This window comes from Necator americanus, chromosome IV (assembly GCF_031761385.1).
Source record: "Necator americanus strain Aroian chromosome IV, whole genome shotgun sequence".
Lineage (NCBI taxonomy): Eukaryota > Metazoa > Nematoda > Chromadorea > Rhabditida > Ancylostomatidae > Necator > Necator americanus.
Genome location: NC_087374.1, coordinates 24,792,610 through 24,809,168, shown reverse-complemented (window position 1 = coordinate 24,809,168; position 16,559 = coordinate 24,792,610). Strand labels below are relative to the sequence as shown.

The 16,559-nt window shown below is 42.7% G+C and overlaps 4 protein-coding genes across 4 annotated transcripts; all 4 read left to right on the top strand.

Annotated features, from left to right (window-relative positions):
- Window positions 1–35: 35 nt before the first annotated feature.
- Window positions 36–11,780, top strand: RB195_002581 (uncharacterized protein; the record flags this gene model as incomplete). The annotated part of the gene is made up of 6 exons (XM_064199908.1): window positions 36–225; window positions 3,679–3,754; window positions 6,762–6,819; window positions 6,882–6,982; window positions 7,790–7,900; window positions 11,699–11,780. The coding sequence occupies 6 exons, from the start codon at window positions 36–38 to the stop codon at window positions 11,778–11,780; spliced, it is 618 nt and encodes a 205-aa protein (XP_064055789.1).
- RB195_002583 (uncharacterized protein) lies at window positions 544–807 on the top strand (the record flags this gene model as incomplete). Its single annotated transcript, XM_064199910.1, has 1 exon — window positions 544–807. The coding sequence occupies one exon, from the start codon at window positions 544–546 to the stop codon at window positions 805–807; it is 264 nt and encodes an 87-aa protein (XP_064055791.1).
- Window positions 6,780–11,704, top strand: RB195_002582 (uncharacterized protein; the record flags this gene model as incomplete). The annotated part of the gene is made up of 4 exons (XM_064199909.1): window positions 6,780–6,819; window positions 6,882–6,982; window positions 7,790–7,900; window positions 11,699–11,704. 4 exons carry the CDS (start codon window positions 6,780–6,782, stop codon window positions 11,702–11,704), a joined length of 258 nt encoding a protein of 85 aa, XP_064055790.1.
- A 2,833-nt stretch (window positions 11,781–14,613) lies between the features above and the next one.
- On the top strand, window positions 14,614–16,490 carry RB195_002580 (uncharacterized protein; the record flags this gene model as incomplete). Its single annotated transcript, XM_064199907.1, has 9 exons — window positions 14,614–14,723; window positions 14,801–14,889; window positions 14,948–15,036; window positions 15,124–15,186; window positions 15,241–15,335; window positions 15,427–15,893; window positions 16,160–16,230; window positions 16,289–16,348; window positions 16,404–16,490. 9 exons carry the CDS (start codon window positions 14,614–14,616, stop codon window positions 16,488–16,490), a joined length of 1,131 nt encoding a protein of 376 aa, XP_064055788.1.
- Between the last annotated feature and the right edge of the window lie 69 nt (window positions 16,491–16,559).

The following is a 16,559-nucleotide window of genomic DNA, read 5'->3' as shown; positions in this document are numbered from 1 at the left end:
CCACCTAAAAATGTCGTATATAGTATGCTATTGCCATGTTGGGTATACGATGCACGGACATGCGGCGAAAGATGGTGTGGTTGGGACGTGGGAGCACGGACAGCACAGAGGCGGGGAATCTGCGACAGGAGAGAGGAACCCCGTCTACGGGCACACAAGGACCCAGAGTGGCTAATGCCACAACAACAAAGTGCCAACACTACAAACGAGGGGATGAGGATGTGGGTTCGCGGATGCAAGGGCCATAGGTAGATCATCGGTCTGGCGCGTGCGGATATGCGGCTTGTGAGAGCCATAGGCTAGTGGTGTGCGACTTCCGATCCTAGGTTCCCACCGGGACCCACTACGCCTTCCCTCCTACAAGCTGCACTATCCGCAAGGCGCATAAGGAGCCTACATCCCAAAATGTGTGCCGGCAGGAGTGCCAGGGCAACTACCGCTATGGAGATTATACCCTTAGGATTGCTGCCACCAACCCTAAGGGTAACCCTGGTTCAGTCCTCTACATGTGGGATGCAATAGCCCCAGTCGTGACCCTCGCACATGAACCCTTACACTCGCAAGCCCAACCCCCAGGCTCGAGTGCAGTGCCAGCCCACTGTTGATGGGCACCCGGCACGTCATGGGCAGCGAGTGTCCCTACGGGATCGCCCAGCGCACGACAACGGGCTCGGTTCGCCGATGCACCATTGTCGTGCCCCGGGTCCGCTCCGAGTAGGAGCAGCGGGCATCGGTGGGGGGACCCAGGGCCGACTGCCCGGATCCGGAGGGGCCCTGCGCTGGGCTAGTCGCCGTATGGCGGCCTAGCCCCTCCGAACCCTGCGGGCTCGATCCGAGGGTCCCTTCCCCCTGCCCCGACTCCCCCTTTGGGGGCCTCGGGGCTGCCCCCTTGATCCCACGCCCCAATATGGTTCCTAGGGTGCAATGCGGTTACAAGGGTTTTACAACTAGGGTTTATCCTTAATACATCAATACACGACACGGCACGCACAAAATATACACGACATAAAGGTGGATCAAATAAGGGGCCAGTCATGGCTAGATGGTTAGGTGGCTCTCGGCAGCAGATGGTTTAGGGTTGCGGTTCGGACCCCGTGGGCAGCCAGCCAGGGATAGGGTTGTTGCGGTGGTGTGGCGATGCGGCTATCGAACGAGATGGAATATAACGCGACGCAACACGACACCATGAATAATGTGAATAAGAGACTGGTCCGAGATCGGGAGAGTGGCGAAAGAAAAGCTGGAACTGGAACCCCGACTGCTCGGTGCCAGCCCTTATATATGGCTGCCGCGTGGGAACGCTACCGTAATACATTGCCATTGGCAGGGTTTCCCACGCGGCGCGCGAGAACGGCGGCCGGCTGGCTGGGAAAGTCGTGCCGGGCACGACAAGCACTTCTCAACTGTAGTAGTGACACTCCTAGCAAGAAGATTACAAAGTCTTTCATCAGTGATTATGATTCTGATAAACAAACACTGTTAGAAAAAATTGTTAATAATTATTAAATAAATTGTTATTGATCGTTGAGGGTGAACGAAGGGAGCACCACAAGAATGCTGAAGTCCGACGTTAGCCTGACGTTCAGCATGCAACCTCCCATGAAACGTTTTCACGACCAGTTCGTTTTGTGACAGCTGCATTGTTTTTCGGTGTTGTTTCATGCTTCGGCAGCACGTGCAACTATTTGCAACATGTCCGCAGATGGTCGTGCTAGCCCCTTCAATGGATTTGAATCACTCTGGCTATGTTTTTGTCCTCACGTGAACTCCCATGTGGTGGTAAATATACGGTATCCTATTGGGATAGTTACAGTCGTCAGAAACAATGGTTTCAGATTAATTGTAGGCTGTTAGGTTAGTGGCTAAATTAGTTAGATTGAACAATTTTTTTGAGATACATGTGCATTTGAGAGTCTATTTGCAGTTTGACTATTGAATAAAATTTTTTCATCATGAGATCGTCGAGAGATTGGGGGCCATAAAAGATGTTGCTGATTTTCGGAACTTCCGGGACTTTTTTGCTTCTGTCGAATATACAGTTCAGAATGTGTGAAGTGAAGGAAGAAAGTGATTGATATGGAAAAGATGAGAAACGAGATTATTGTTCTTCGAAAGAACAACAAAAATTTTGTTACGTAACTACTGTTGTCCCAATAATATTGTCTATCATATTTTGAACGAGTTGTTCAGTGGTTACCTTGTAAAATAAGCAAAAACTGATTTAATGCAATTTCCCTTACATGTGTTTTAGATAACAAAAATAGAATAAGACCAAGAAAAGGCCCTCAGTTCTTCAACTGCTTAATTTGTCCTCTTAAGCTCTCATGGTGCATGCATCGATAATTTCCATTCTTATATTTGACAGCGGATGGAATTTTTCTTGTCTCCTCTTGAAATTTGAAAAATTATGAAAAGAAACGCTGTAGAAAACAGCTGTTAAAATGTTGTTATGGGTTTTCGAGACAGGCAAGGCTAGTCTCCTTCCTACTATTATTACTTACCAAAAATATTTACCTCGACCATTGCTCGTAAGCAAGAATACATTTACTCTGGCAAAAAGAAAATCAAGACGGAGGAACTTAACTCTGAACAAATTCTGCTTGTCTTGCGGTGCGAAAGTCGCACATCCGCCAAACCTTCTGGGACTTTCGCTTGAGTGGGTATAAGTTATTTGTGAAGTATTATAAAAAAAGAATAAGTCCAGCGGTGTAGATCCCATAAGTAATTCGGTTTCCTATCCCTTAGTTTCCCAGAAATTATTACTAACAAACCTTTTTTCTTGATCTAAAATGTACGCTCTCTCCTTACCAACGTTCCATTCCTTTTTTCTGGTAGACTTTCAATGCTTCGCCAAAATTCATCTATCTGTAAAAAAAAGCACTCCTCCTGCGGCGCTGTGACGCTCTGTTGAAATCATTTTTTCTCTTCTAAACTATTTCATGGACGGACTACGGAATAAGTGATAATCAGATCTGGTTACGGTCAGCTAATACGAATGAGACATCGTTTTCTTTTCGAACTCCTCCGGTCCCCTTCTCTTGTGAAAATCGACCTTTCGAAACCTACAGCAAGACTAAGAACATGATGAATTTGGTTGCTGCATCAAGAAGAAGTTGACGCACGCCAGTCACCTTCGAACATTATTTTATGCGGTAAAAACAATTTATGGGATAGTTATGCGTTCATCTAACACATTCATTGTTGTCTGGACGAGTCCAGTGGAGGACCTCACTATGCTATTCCTCATTCGATCATTCGTTATTATTCATGTTTCAGTGAACGTAAAAATTTCCAAAACAGTCGTGCTTCGGTCCCTTGTCATTTCATTTTTTTCAAAACTGATTTGCAGTCTGTTCATTATTTATGATATTATGGAACACATTGGCTGCATTAATAAATAAATAAGTATATGAATAAAATTGAGTTAGTAAACAAATTGGTAAATGAATAAAGTCAAATATTAGATAATAGTTGTCAGCTGAACACTTTTATATCTTAAATTTAAATTTATTTCTCTACATTTTAAATTTTAAGTGGGAATTTTTCTTTCCGATTGAAACGTGCTTGATAAGAAATTAAGATATCTTCTATTTATATTGCTCACAAAAGATGAGTTCCAAGAGAATCGTTTTATTTGATCCCCTCTAACCCATTACTAAACTCCTCAACACTGTCCAGTCTACTGCTGCGACAAATTTTTGGATCAGATCTTGTTTAAAGATGCGAGTTTGAAGAAAGGAGGAACAGCTGAGAGGTGAGCGCAGAGCATTCGGTCCAAGTTTACCAAACTAAGTGAGATTTCTTCATTTCTCAATCGTGCCTTCCCAGTGGTGATCGCTGAAGATTTTAATCTAAAAACACAGTCGCAATCTGTTTAACATTCCCCTCGGACCTCTTATTTGATGAACATTAACCTATATATAAATTGCGAGTTCACATTGAGTTTATTTTGCAATTGTTCTCCGTGTACTTTCTGTCGCGTCACAATACCACTGCCCCGATAAATATTATTAACTGCGTTACGAATTTCCATAACCAGTTGCTATCATTTATTCCTTTGGAGCACAGTTTGGCGGATTTTCGTACTATTTTGTGGTTGCATAAAATATTGGATCACCCCCTAAATCACTAATCCTAATCCCCTTCTCTCTACATATTCTTCCGATATCCTTTCAGGTCCTTCCTTTCTTTCTTCAAAATCCTTTCAGGAGCTCGAAAACCTTTTTTTAGATCTGGGATATACTTTTTCTCATTTTCTACACTTTTTTCTCCATTTTTCCAGTAGACTTTCGCAGTAGCTCTTCTAAAATTCATTTATTCAATTTACAAAAGTTACGCCTATATTGCTGTGGTAAAAAGAACGTATTATTCACCGGATAACACAGTTAATGGTCTTAGTTGTGATAATAACTTGTCTGGAGTAAACCTCAATCCTAAGCATCAACGGCTCATAGTGTAACAGTTCTGGCAATTCAAAAATTGTCATTACATAATCGATAAACTATCTGGGTCATTGAGACCTCTCAATTGAAATCCCCTTAGAATAAAGCAGGAAGAATACTATGGTAACAAGGAATCAGCATCCGTTGATATACAATAATATTAGTGGATATTAATATTCGTCTGACACTGATAGTCTCTTAAGGATTAGTTGAGGATATAGATCCCAACAAAATATTTAAAACGATCTAATCGGAGTTATAGGTACCCTGGCTCTTTTCAAGCTAAAATGTCTCTACTCCCGTATCAAAACCTCTTCTTCAGTCAATAATAAGCTGCCAATCACGAATTGATCCAGGAGTACCATGTACAAATAACAGTTGATTGGCGTCAATCGACCGTCGCCTTCTATTCACACCCTCCGCCTCCTTTTTCCTACTCGAAAGTCCTTCCACAGAGTTTTTCCCGGTGTGAACCGTTCACAACACGCTATGACACATTTTGTGATGTTGTTGCTCTTGTCAACTGTTATCTTTCGTCGTTATCTTACTCAAATATATTTACTCACTAGATCCAAAAGTATGAGCGAAATGTCGACATTTTTTTTTTGAAAATAGTTTCATCTTTTTTTCTGTTCTGCTGGGAACATGAGTTACTAAAAGGCTTTTCCTCGGAGTTCACTCAGAGCACATCGATTCTAAAGTTTATTCTTGCGCCGCAGTCACATTGGTCTCTTCTATTCCTGGTGAAGAAATGGATCTCAACTGTGAAAGAAACCTACAATAACGACTTACTAATTTGACCTGGCGGGTATTGCGGAATCGGTAAAAGTTTCCACTGTATCTGGACGATCGATCGGAGGTTCGAATCCGCCTTAGTGGCAACCAAACCTTCCTTTACTCCAGGAACGATAAATTGATACCAAACGTGTTCGGGAGGACAAAAGCACTGATTTGACACAATAGCTAGCTCGCGAAGGTCATGGTTCAGCTAGACCCGCGTTCGTAAAACTTAAACGATTCTAAGTTGAAGTGAACGCATGGGCACACCTCCATAGGCATTGACCAACGCCATGCACTTCATCCTTTCACACTTTATCAACCGTAGAGCTGTCGTAGGTGCTAGTGGATAATATCGGCCAAAACGGCTTATGACCTACGAATTACTTTCGCAAAGCTTTCTCCATTTCTTTGAAATATTTCCAAAGATTAGTTAATGGTAGAGGCTTTACTCTTTTACTAATTTGACTGTAACTGGTCAGTTGAACGCACAGATCTGAAATGTTGAAGTTGTCATGTGACCCAGTTCAACAGCTCTTTGAAGAAGGTTCTTCTGAATAATCACGGTCAGCGGTGTGTAATTCACCTTTCCCACCAATATTCCTTGCTCTGCCATCATCACCACATTTATTGAGCAGACAATTGGTGCGCGTCAGCATTTATTGGATTTTTGTTCACATATGAATTTGTCCCGTGAATTCCCATTCCATAAATTTCGATTCTGTAAAGGTGAGTGGATCGCCAGTGCTGCCATATCGTCTGTTCAGAAATTGTGGCAGTACTGTTAAGAGCATTACGTGCCAGCTACGCAGCACTTCGTTGCTCTGTATTTTGTGGATTTTTTCTTGCGAAAGGTAACCACTTTTCCTTTGGATAAGGTAAACCAACGAGCTCGCCGTGGTCTTGTGGATTAAATTAAAAAAAAAACAATTGATTAAATATAAATGCATAAATTTTCACCACTCAACAAAGGAACGAGGAGATTGTTGGAAGGTGGGGAAACTAATCTCTTAAAATATTTAAAATCCATGGATTGTGCACCATTTCTGAACAGCACTGTTTTCATCTGGTTCCTGTGATAAACTTTTATGTATGTAGTAATCGTAATTCTGCAGAAGATCTATTAGTTGACCCAATAATTGTACGAAGGAGAAGCGCTGGAAAAGCTGAACATCCTAGAAATCGTGTATGTTGCGTTAAAAATGCAATCTGGAGATGTACTTCTGAAAGACGTTGTGGAATTGTTGGTTCACATTCGCATATTCATCACTGAGAATAATGGGGACTTTAATGGAACGTTTCGTTGCGATAATCCGACATCTGCTATCAGTCTGCCAGTGCACAACCGCACTCCGTTGCTCTCTTTAAGAATGCACCACCGCTTTGGTGCAGAAAATCGGCTAAATGACTATCCTTGCTAGTAATCAAGATGTTCCACATAATGTTTGTTGCGTTTCTTGTCGGCGGCTCGAAACTATTTCCTATTCCTTTCTATTTCGTCGGAACGTTGTTCCCTTCTATATCTTATGTTGTTCTTTTCAGTTTTATCCTTAAAACGAAATGCCTAACTGTCCACGTTGCAACAAACCCGTTTATTTTGGTGAGTCTTCACCAATTTGTTCGGACTACCAGTTGTGACTGCTATGATTGAGTTGTTTACAGCTGAACGAGTCACATCTATTGGCAAAGACTGGCATAGACCGTGTCTTCGATGCGAAAACGAAGCATGTAAGAAGACATTGGCTGCGGGAGGACATTCGGAGGTTAATTTCCAAGGAATTGGCAGAGAGCGGACTTTTTCAGCACATAAAAGATCATATGCAACTGGGAAACTATTGAATTCACTTCGCGTCTTTATACGTTTTGAAGTCAGATCAGTATATATGTGCATGCTCAGAGTTACCCTAGATTTTTGAAATAACTTGGCATTTTCCTATTTCTTTAAAGGAAGTTGACGTTGCAACTTATTAAGATGCAGCTCCTAGCGTATTTCCTTTTTTTCAGCTTTTTCTCTTATTCCTGCCTATGAGACCCAACCAACCAGTGTGGAGGTTCATGTTACTTTCAGATATGCAACCGATGTAATTCGTTCTGGCATTCAAAATGATTAGTGGCATTAGTTTCAAATTCCTTGTTAATCCATGTATGCGCTTGACATACGGTGGGATCTACCGTACTTCGCTGATTATCGCTCGACAACGCTGAGTTTTGCATATTATCACCTATTATCAATCACGGAAAAGAACAATGTGAATTTCTGATTTTCGCTGGCTCGTTTGCACCCGCGACACCTGCAAATTTTCAAAGAGAATTAGTGAAGTCACACTAGTTATATGATTTCTTTTAGTGCTTGCTGGTATGGTTTCAAGTGCATGTACGCCACTTTCGTTGCTTACTGTAGCAAGCATATGTGCTTGACGTTCTTGTGAAAGTTTACGCTTTATATCCTAGATAGATAGATATTCCCTTATCACAACTACGTACTGACGTGGTAGCCTATATTAACAGCAGGATGATCATCTCAGTATTGTTTGCACTGACCCTCTCTTTGCCAGTTGCGTTTATTTCAGCGTGACGGTAAACCGTACTGCAATCGATGCTATGGAGCTCTGTTCGGTCCGCGAGGCTACGGTCATGGTGGAGTTGAATCCCATACGTTCCATCATGGACAGACCGGCAAGGTACGTTTATCGCGAAGATGTCTTCAATCCTGCATTCTGCATTTTGTTACTGCTGCATTCTTGTGTTGCAAGCATAATCTACACTGCAACGAAACAAAAACTCTAAAAAGAGGGAAGGAACGAAGAAAATCTGCGTATCTGACAGTGCCTGCTGATGTCTTCTCACCCTTTCATGATATATTTTGGTTCAGTCGGTCACTAACGAAACCATCTATACCTCGATCACTCAAGTCGTCTTTGTAACTTTAAACGCAACATCATAGAATTGATGATGTTGAATCTTTCCTGGAAAAAGTGTGAGCGTGATCAAGCGCAATTCCTCCAAATCGCCCTAAAACTGCGTGTTAAACAATCCTAGCGTACTTTTGTGAACACGCAGCGCGTTAGAATATGCCTCGACCTCGGAATAGCGGCGGTGGACATAAGATCATCAAATCATTTCCGGCACGTATAAGACCGACAATTAGCTGAACAATCGAAAGCCCGTCCTCTAATAAAGGCATGTCATGAAACTGACGTGAAACGGAAACTATAGGAAAATCGTAGTCGAAACGAATATTGCTCCGTTCATTCCCGTTTTATCGTAGTAAAAAAAAAAACGAAAAGGACGTTCTTCCCCACATAATCAGACGCAATGGGCAAGCCCTTGTGCACGCGCCGCGCCTGCGAGCGAGCAGCCGAAAATCACGAGGTTTTCTCAGCTTATTCAAGTAAAACCCAAGAAATAAAGTAAAAAAAGTTAAAAGTAAAAAAGTAAAACTCAAAGTGCTGAGAGAACACACAGTGTATAGGGTCATTTTCGTGTAGTTTGGGTACGATCCTTCCAAAAACGACAATCTCTTTACTCGTTGCGCGATTACGGTGGCACCTTTAAAAGCCACGTTGTCCTTGTTTTGTAAGGGCATCAAGGAAAACCCTTGGTAGCACCTTTTTGTCTCAGTAGATGTCTTGGTTCTCTTAAAACCTAGTGGGGGATAATCCAAAAATTGAACAAAAAATTGCTATTTTTCTCTCCTAGTTTTCAAAAAACAAAAAATTAAATTAAAAAATTGAAAAAACTAGGAAAGTAAGAAATACTAAACCTTGCTCAAATAGAGAGAAAATCCTGTCCCTGCAATCTTGCAGAACTGTGCAACGTAAAATCTGCGCTGAAGATCGTTATTTAGCGACTCGTACAGCCCACTTTTTACTAATTTTGTTTGTAACTACTTTAGCTGTACTCGGCTTTTCTTCGCATGGTAATGACGTCGAGATCCTTGTTTTTCGACTGATGGTATTTAAAAGGTCATCATTGTTGGATGAAAAATAAAGGATAAAAGATAAAGTTTCTGGCGTTAATCAATCCGCTTGGGATGCGCAACCACGTTCACTTCAATTCAGAGTCGTTTGAGGTTTACGGTCCTCCCAGACAAGTCTGGTACCAATTTATCCCCCCGAAGGGATGAAAGGCTTGGTGAGGAGCAGGGCGCATTCAAACCTCTGATCGATCGTGCATTAAGCGGAACCTATAACCGCTACACTGCATCCATCCGGATGAAAAATATGCTCATTTAAAATTTCACAGCCGGATCGAAAAATATTGCATCTGTTAGGATTGTTTCCAACAATTTGAATAAAACCGGTAATACACCCCGTTGCGCCACTTAAAAACAGCCGAGCCGTTTCTCACTGGCCCTTTTACCAAAGTGCACATTAGCTATCTCAACAAATAGCGTGGATTTTCCATATGTTGTATTGTCCATAGTGGCGGGGTACCGAAGCATTGTGCGCCCTATGAAGGGAATGAGGTTTGCTTCCTACGCTCTCTTACTACTGTGTACGAAGTCACTTTTTCATCATTTTTTCGAATACTACACGGTTTCATTTCGGAAGGACAGCTTTTGAATATAACCTTTTACGACCACCTCTTGCTCCTACCTCTCTTCCTGTTTTGCAAATCCCAACGCATACTTTACATGGCGAGTGACAGGGGTGGCGCGTTCTAACGTACCTCGTAATCCCATTGTTTCATGGAGAGATCCTAACATCGTCATCGTCAATTTCGTGGTATGCTGCTTTTAATGCGTGAAGCTCTTTCTATAAAGAAATTACTTCAGGGCCCGTATTTATGATTCAGTTTGCTGTACTATGTAACGCCTAATGTAACGCCCACTAACTGCACTGTAAGTATAGTCTAATGTATATCTATTCTCACTTATTGCGGTGTATAATGGGCGATTCACTGGACCCTATCAGTTCTGTCCAGGATAGAACGAGTATAGCACATTTTTACGAGACTCGCTAACTTTATAGGTAGCTCGACACCTCCCCGTGCCAACCAAGTATTCCAGTCCTTTGTGATCAGTAAACAGGTCTTAAGTTTCTGTGACAAAATAGGAACAACGACTTAGTACATCGGCCAGTTCCTGATAAACATATAGTAGGGTCAAAACAAAATGAAGCACCTATGCAATTGCGTACGCGGCTTCTCTCGAGGTGCTTCAGTGGAGCGTGGTGAAATCCTTGCTGGCACCACTCATCGCTGTGGTTTGCGACGGTCCCAACTTGGTTCCAAATGCTGCCTCCACCGCACCATTTCGAGCGAGATGCAAATGCACCGCAACTACACTCGTGTTTCATGTCGTATTGACCTGACTATATAAACCGCGTATGCGATCGTGAAACCTCAACACTCTCAAATTGGAGACGAACCCGTTGGCAGAATTTTGAAAGCAGAGCTCGTTAGTCTTCATCTTTTGTCCCGACTCGACTCACAGCTACAAATAATGAATTGTGTTCTTTACAAACGGTATCATTTTGCTCAGAAACTTTCTTTTTTGATCTGTTTCGTATTCTCTTTCCACCAAAAGAGCAATATACCATATATTGTGCATTTTTCGAAACATGAAAGATGAATCGAAATCACGTATAGTTGGGTCAAAACGACATGAATCACGAGTATAGTTGCGGAGAACTGCATGCTTTGTACCTCGATACACTTTCTCTGATCATCTTCCGCCTTGTGTTGATGGGGGTGTTGGTAGTGATTACTTTATGAGGAACAACCAATATCTGTTGTGTTCTGCTCCATATTCAGACATTAACTGACCATAGAAGCATCGCATTAACTGACCACAGAATCATCGCTAGTCATCGGCGGAAAGCGAACAAGAGGCTTTAAAGTCAGCTTTCGCGACCTTAAATCCCTTCTATTCGACTTTGGAATGTTTCTTCTAATATAACAGGTTTGAATCATAGTTTAGAATATTACAGCGAACACGCGAAGCACCTCGCGAAGCAATCAGGGATCCCGAAAGCATCTGAGGCCTTAGTTTATCGAAAGAACGAACTCTCTCTCCTCTTCGACTTGACGACGTGGGGGGTCATAAAGATGGTTGTTGATCAAATTCGCCGACCAAGCACCTGTTCACACCCGTATGTGTTATAAAGAACACTTCACGCACTTTCGTTTCATGATTCGCTTGCGTGTAAAGAGTTCCTTCGCTGAGTATTCTGCTTAGTCTGGCGTTCTCTTTACTGATTTATTTACTGATTTTTATTTATATTTGTGATACTTGCTACCTACTTCCTTAACTCTTTCTACTGGTGAAAGAAACAGGAACATCGCAAACTTCTGCGACTTTAAAAAAATTGTGTACCCATCCTTGTTACAGTATTAACACGGAGATTAGGTCTGGTACTGTAGGATGGGTTTAAGTGACTTCTTATTTAGTTACTCAAGCTTAGGCTGTGGCTTCCTTATTTTTTAGTTACGCATGGTTTAGTTGTCTTCTTTTACCTTCAATTGATGCTTTTTAGGTTTAAGCGTGACATTTTGGTAGATCGAATGAAAGTGCCGAACCGCCACGTCGTCTCCTACACATTTTCCTCTGCAAAGTGATCTTTAAGTTGAGCTGTATGTACTGCGGTGTATTATTTAGATTTCTAGCTTCGATCGCCAAATGTCTGTTCTCATTATTCTGTATAAAGAAAATATTCTTTATTGAGGTCACAAATTAGCATTTTGTACGACGCGTAAGAATCTGAATTGAAACTTCTGCTTTTCATCTCCTCAATGCGTGCAGTTTCTGTTAAAGACGTTGCTTAATGGCCAATTAGTAACCTTAATGTGCAAAAGAACTCATCAGTTCAATTCATTTGACATAGAATTTATGATTTTGATCATTTTTAAATACTGAAATACTTTGCACTGTTCGGCTCCTCAAGAGCATGGATCCGTAGCGAATCCTCAGCGAAATCAGTGCAAATCAACTTGAGCAGCAGGTGCTCATGCGTACTCATGGGAGTTTGGCATTACACTGTTGCAGTCACTATCAAATTCCAACGAATCTGGATCATTTTCTGTTTTTGTAAGCATCGAGGACATAAAAATCATATCCCATTTCGTCTAGAATAGATCGTTGCGCTTGTTTTGAAAGTTTAGTTGCACAACACATCGGGTGTGCGCAGCTCATTTGATCCCTTTGGTGTGTGATTTAGAAGGAGACGGTAGATCAAGGCTGTTCGATTATCGGATGCTGTTTCACCACGTACAAACGCAAAAGTGGCGAAGGAGCCCACGCACGTGATGGCTATGCACAACCCATTCTTTACATGAACAAGAACCAGAATCATCGCTGTGGAACTGCTTAAGGGAGATAGGAGAGTCATACGGAGCACTGTCGTTCCTTTACATGGACTCTTTGACCCGTACACACTACTTGACTTCCTCATATATCAAATCAGCAGCGACTACGGTAAATGAGGAAATTCTTTGCGACGACGGAGCTCTTGACGTAAGTTTTCTGGAGATTAACTAGCTCTCGATAATGGATCCTTATTGCTTAAAAATGTCCTTCCAACTCATTTCTTTGCCTTATCTTCGATAATATATTTACTAAAGTTGTGAATAACATTATAATGTACCATTATAATTTATGGGAGATTTCCGACACTACGCTAAAATTATGAGATGTTCATGCATGCATCCTAGTGGAAAGCAAGCCTTTAGTCCCTCCGGGGTCGAAAAATTGGTACCAGACTTGTCTGGAAAGATCACCTTGATCACCTTGACTCCCGCTGATCTTCGAACCGGTCGAACGGGCGCCAGTAATTCTTCCAGTTGTCCCGATCGCGTGCCAGAGTAGCCCAGTGGTTCCTCCTTTCGCGTGGGACACGAAGAGCATCATAGTTTTCTTTGAAGGACTTCGTGAAGAAATCTGACCATCGGGTCGGAGGTCTTCCTGTAGTATGCTTAATATCGCGGGCAACCCAGTCGCTCACGGCTCTGGTCCAATGGTTGTCATTAAAGCGCATCACGTGTCCGGCCCACCTTATTTTACTTTCTTTGGCAAACGCGGCGGCGTCTCTAATCTTCGATCGTTGACATAGGAGAGAACTTCGAATCCCGTCCCTCACTTGCGCGAAACGGGATTGCGCGTTCAATGACGCTCACCGCGTTTTCTTCCTGCTTGCGAAATGCCCAGGTTGCCAAAGCATAGGTCAAAGCAGGAAGTACGTTGGTGTTGAAGAGGTGAGCACGGAGCCGGGTGTTCCTGTTTTACGCAAAACACAGTCTGGGAAGATATGGAAAAAAACACTGACTTGACACATCGGCTCGCCCCCACAAGCCATTCTATAGGCCAGTTACACGTTCGTAAACCTCAAACGATTCTGAACTGAAGTGAACGTGGTGGCGCATCTCAGACGGATTGATTAACGCCAGACACTTTATCCTTTATCATTTATGTGGAACTGTTAAAATACTAAACGGATGCGATCACAATCCACACATGGATCCACAAATGAGTCCTTATTGAACGTCCAGAAAAGAAACGAGCGGAGTGGCCTCGAAAATGACATATTTGCTTCCAAATTGACGTATGTTCGGGTCAAAACGACACAAAGCGCGGACAGCTGCGGTTGCGGCTGCGCTCGAAGCGGCGTGGTGGTGCGTAGCGGTTGGGATCGTGTAAGGATCCATGCTACCGCCATCCATCTCTGCACTTCGCCATGTCCCACTTAGATTCTCCGCTTTATCAGCCCTTCATGAAATATCTTGGTTCATTCAGTCATTACCGAAAATAACTATATAGTCCGCGCCTGCGCTCGAAGCGGTGCGGTGGAGACAGCGGTTGGAATCGAATTGAGGCCATGGCGAACTGTAGAGATAGGTGGGAGTAGTGAGGATCCTTACACAATTCCAACCTCTACGCTTCACCGCTTCACTTCAAGCGCTGCGCTTGTGCAACTGTCCGTGCTTCATGTCGTTTTGACCCAACTGCATATGCTCTCTGTGCGTTTAATTAAGCCTGAGGATCAGCTGCTGATATTAAGTCAACCACTAAGTAGTTCAACTTGACAAAATCAAAGAAGAGGTGCACTAAATCTGGACGCTATCTTTGATGTTCAACTGCAAGAGATTATCACTGATCTTCCGAAGAAAGTGTTATCCTAGCAGAGCCTAATCACAGCTTTCTGGCTAGGCAAATTTACTAGAACTAAAAAATGCAGTCAATCAAAGGAAGTTTCCCGAGAGGAACAGTTTTTAATGGGAGAAGATCCGTAGAGGTTCTATTCTCTCCCTCTTGACTTTTGGTTGATTTTGTTCTTCCCTGATATGAACTCTGCACGAGAGTTGTTGACTGCTGAGATCGAGATTACATTCCTCATTATCAGCGACTATATAAGTCTTGTCAAGTGCCGAAGCCTTCATTGTTGGTAGTGTTTTTCTCATGAGCGCTTCTTTGTATAATGAAGACGCGGAAATCCGCGTAGGAGTTGTCGTACGGCCGCTCCGTGGACATTGGAGACCAGCCAGTGGTCAGCGATCTCAGAAGACCAGGTACGGTATGGTGCACGGTCTAACGTTAAAACGCAAGTGTTGGGCACAGTACCGTTTGTGTAAAAATAGTGCTGCAGAGATGTGTCACTGCTGGATCCTGCGGTATGGAAGACTGCCGCTCGTGACTATGACAACGAAGCCAAAATGCAATTCACTTCTAAAATGGGTAAACAGCTGTACGGCAATCATGCTAAAAGGTCGAGGGATGTAGAAGTTTCTTTCAGTATACAGCAATCAAAAACAAAAGGAAGCAGACAGATATTTGGAGCTAGGCGATCATTCGAAACAACCGGCTTTTTCTTCGGTAGCAGATGTATGTAAAACTAGGACTTGATAATACCAATATTTTAGCTCTAACATATGATCTCAAGGTGGAGAAATAAAAACCATATTTTTTCAGCACCTTTCTGGGCCGCTGGTCACTCGTTGCCCCAGTACATGCGAATGCGGCGCTTCGTCAGCGGTACATGATTCTTTTCGGAGTCCTACTATAAACCTATCTCCAAGTTTTCTTCAGGCGATCTCACTTAACAGCCCTCCTCCCGAGTCCAATCGCATTAAATTACCACCAGATCTTGTTGCTGAAGAAGAAAAAGAAGCCATGGCGATAAGGTGAGCATTTTTTTGCGGTAAAATCGGAGATAGGCTTGAATCTTGGAACTAGAGGAAGGAAGGACGTTCTCTCAGTTCATCTCGGTTTCAGGAGAACTAAGCCGTCTGAAGGCACCTCGACCAGACCTGAGGCATGGACTGCATCGTCTAAAACCACTCCTAAATCCATTAGTAAAGAAGAAGAACGCATTACAAGTTCAAAGAAAGGAAGCGCATCAAGCTCTGTCGCATCATCTGTCAAGAAAGAGCCTGCAAAGAAGAGTGACTCCTCAGAAGAGATTACGGTGACGACGAGGCCGCTTCCTAAGCCACAAAAAATTCCTCTGCGCAGTTCTGAGAAAGGTTCGAATAGATCCGATCGAAGTCGGCCTACTTCCATGGAACAATTCTTGGGAGTAAAAGAAGACCAAAAAGCTAGGAACTCGGACAGAGGCACAAGTCAAAAAGATTCTCTCCGAATGCGAGTGACGTTCGACCCTCATGATTCCACGAAAAACCGGAACAGAAGTGCTGTGTCTTCCGGAAGAGGGTCACGTGCAACGTCACCGGGTCGCAAGAGTTGGTTAATTCTTATAACAGAAGTGCCAGTTTGAGTAAACACCAAATAAACTGTAGATGTAAAAGCTTTGAATTTGAGTTGTTGTTAAGAGATTTAGAGATTGGAAATTTAGTTGTTAGGGGTTACAAAATTACGTTACAAAATTAACCTCATCCCCAATGCCAACTAATCTTTTGCTAGTCAGATTTTTCCTCAGCTCTCAGCCCGATAACCGTGTCTGTGCATATGTAGTTAAATAAACATGTGCGTTTTATGGATATTGTAGATGCTTCTGGTACTGGAACTCCCGAAAATCGCGTCACAGAACTATCCCGGCAGGACAAGCCTAGACCTATAGTTAGTCCTTTATCTTGAGTTAAAGTTTCTTTACATTGCAGTTCTTCATAAATTTCAGCGAGCGAATCTTATGACGACATCAAGATCTCGTCTGAAAACGGTCACCTACAAGGAAGAGGTGAGATCGCTGTCTTCATTAGCAGCAAATGCGCCTCCACCCCGCTCCTTTTCAGCCTTTCATGTCGGAGTTCAAAAGTTGGGTGCTGCTCATCATCTTTTTATCGATGATATGGCTGTACAGATCAACACTTTTCGCATAAAATTCCAGTTGTATTTCAATGAGTTATAAAGTGCTTCCTGATATACGAAAGCCCAAAATGTATGGTACA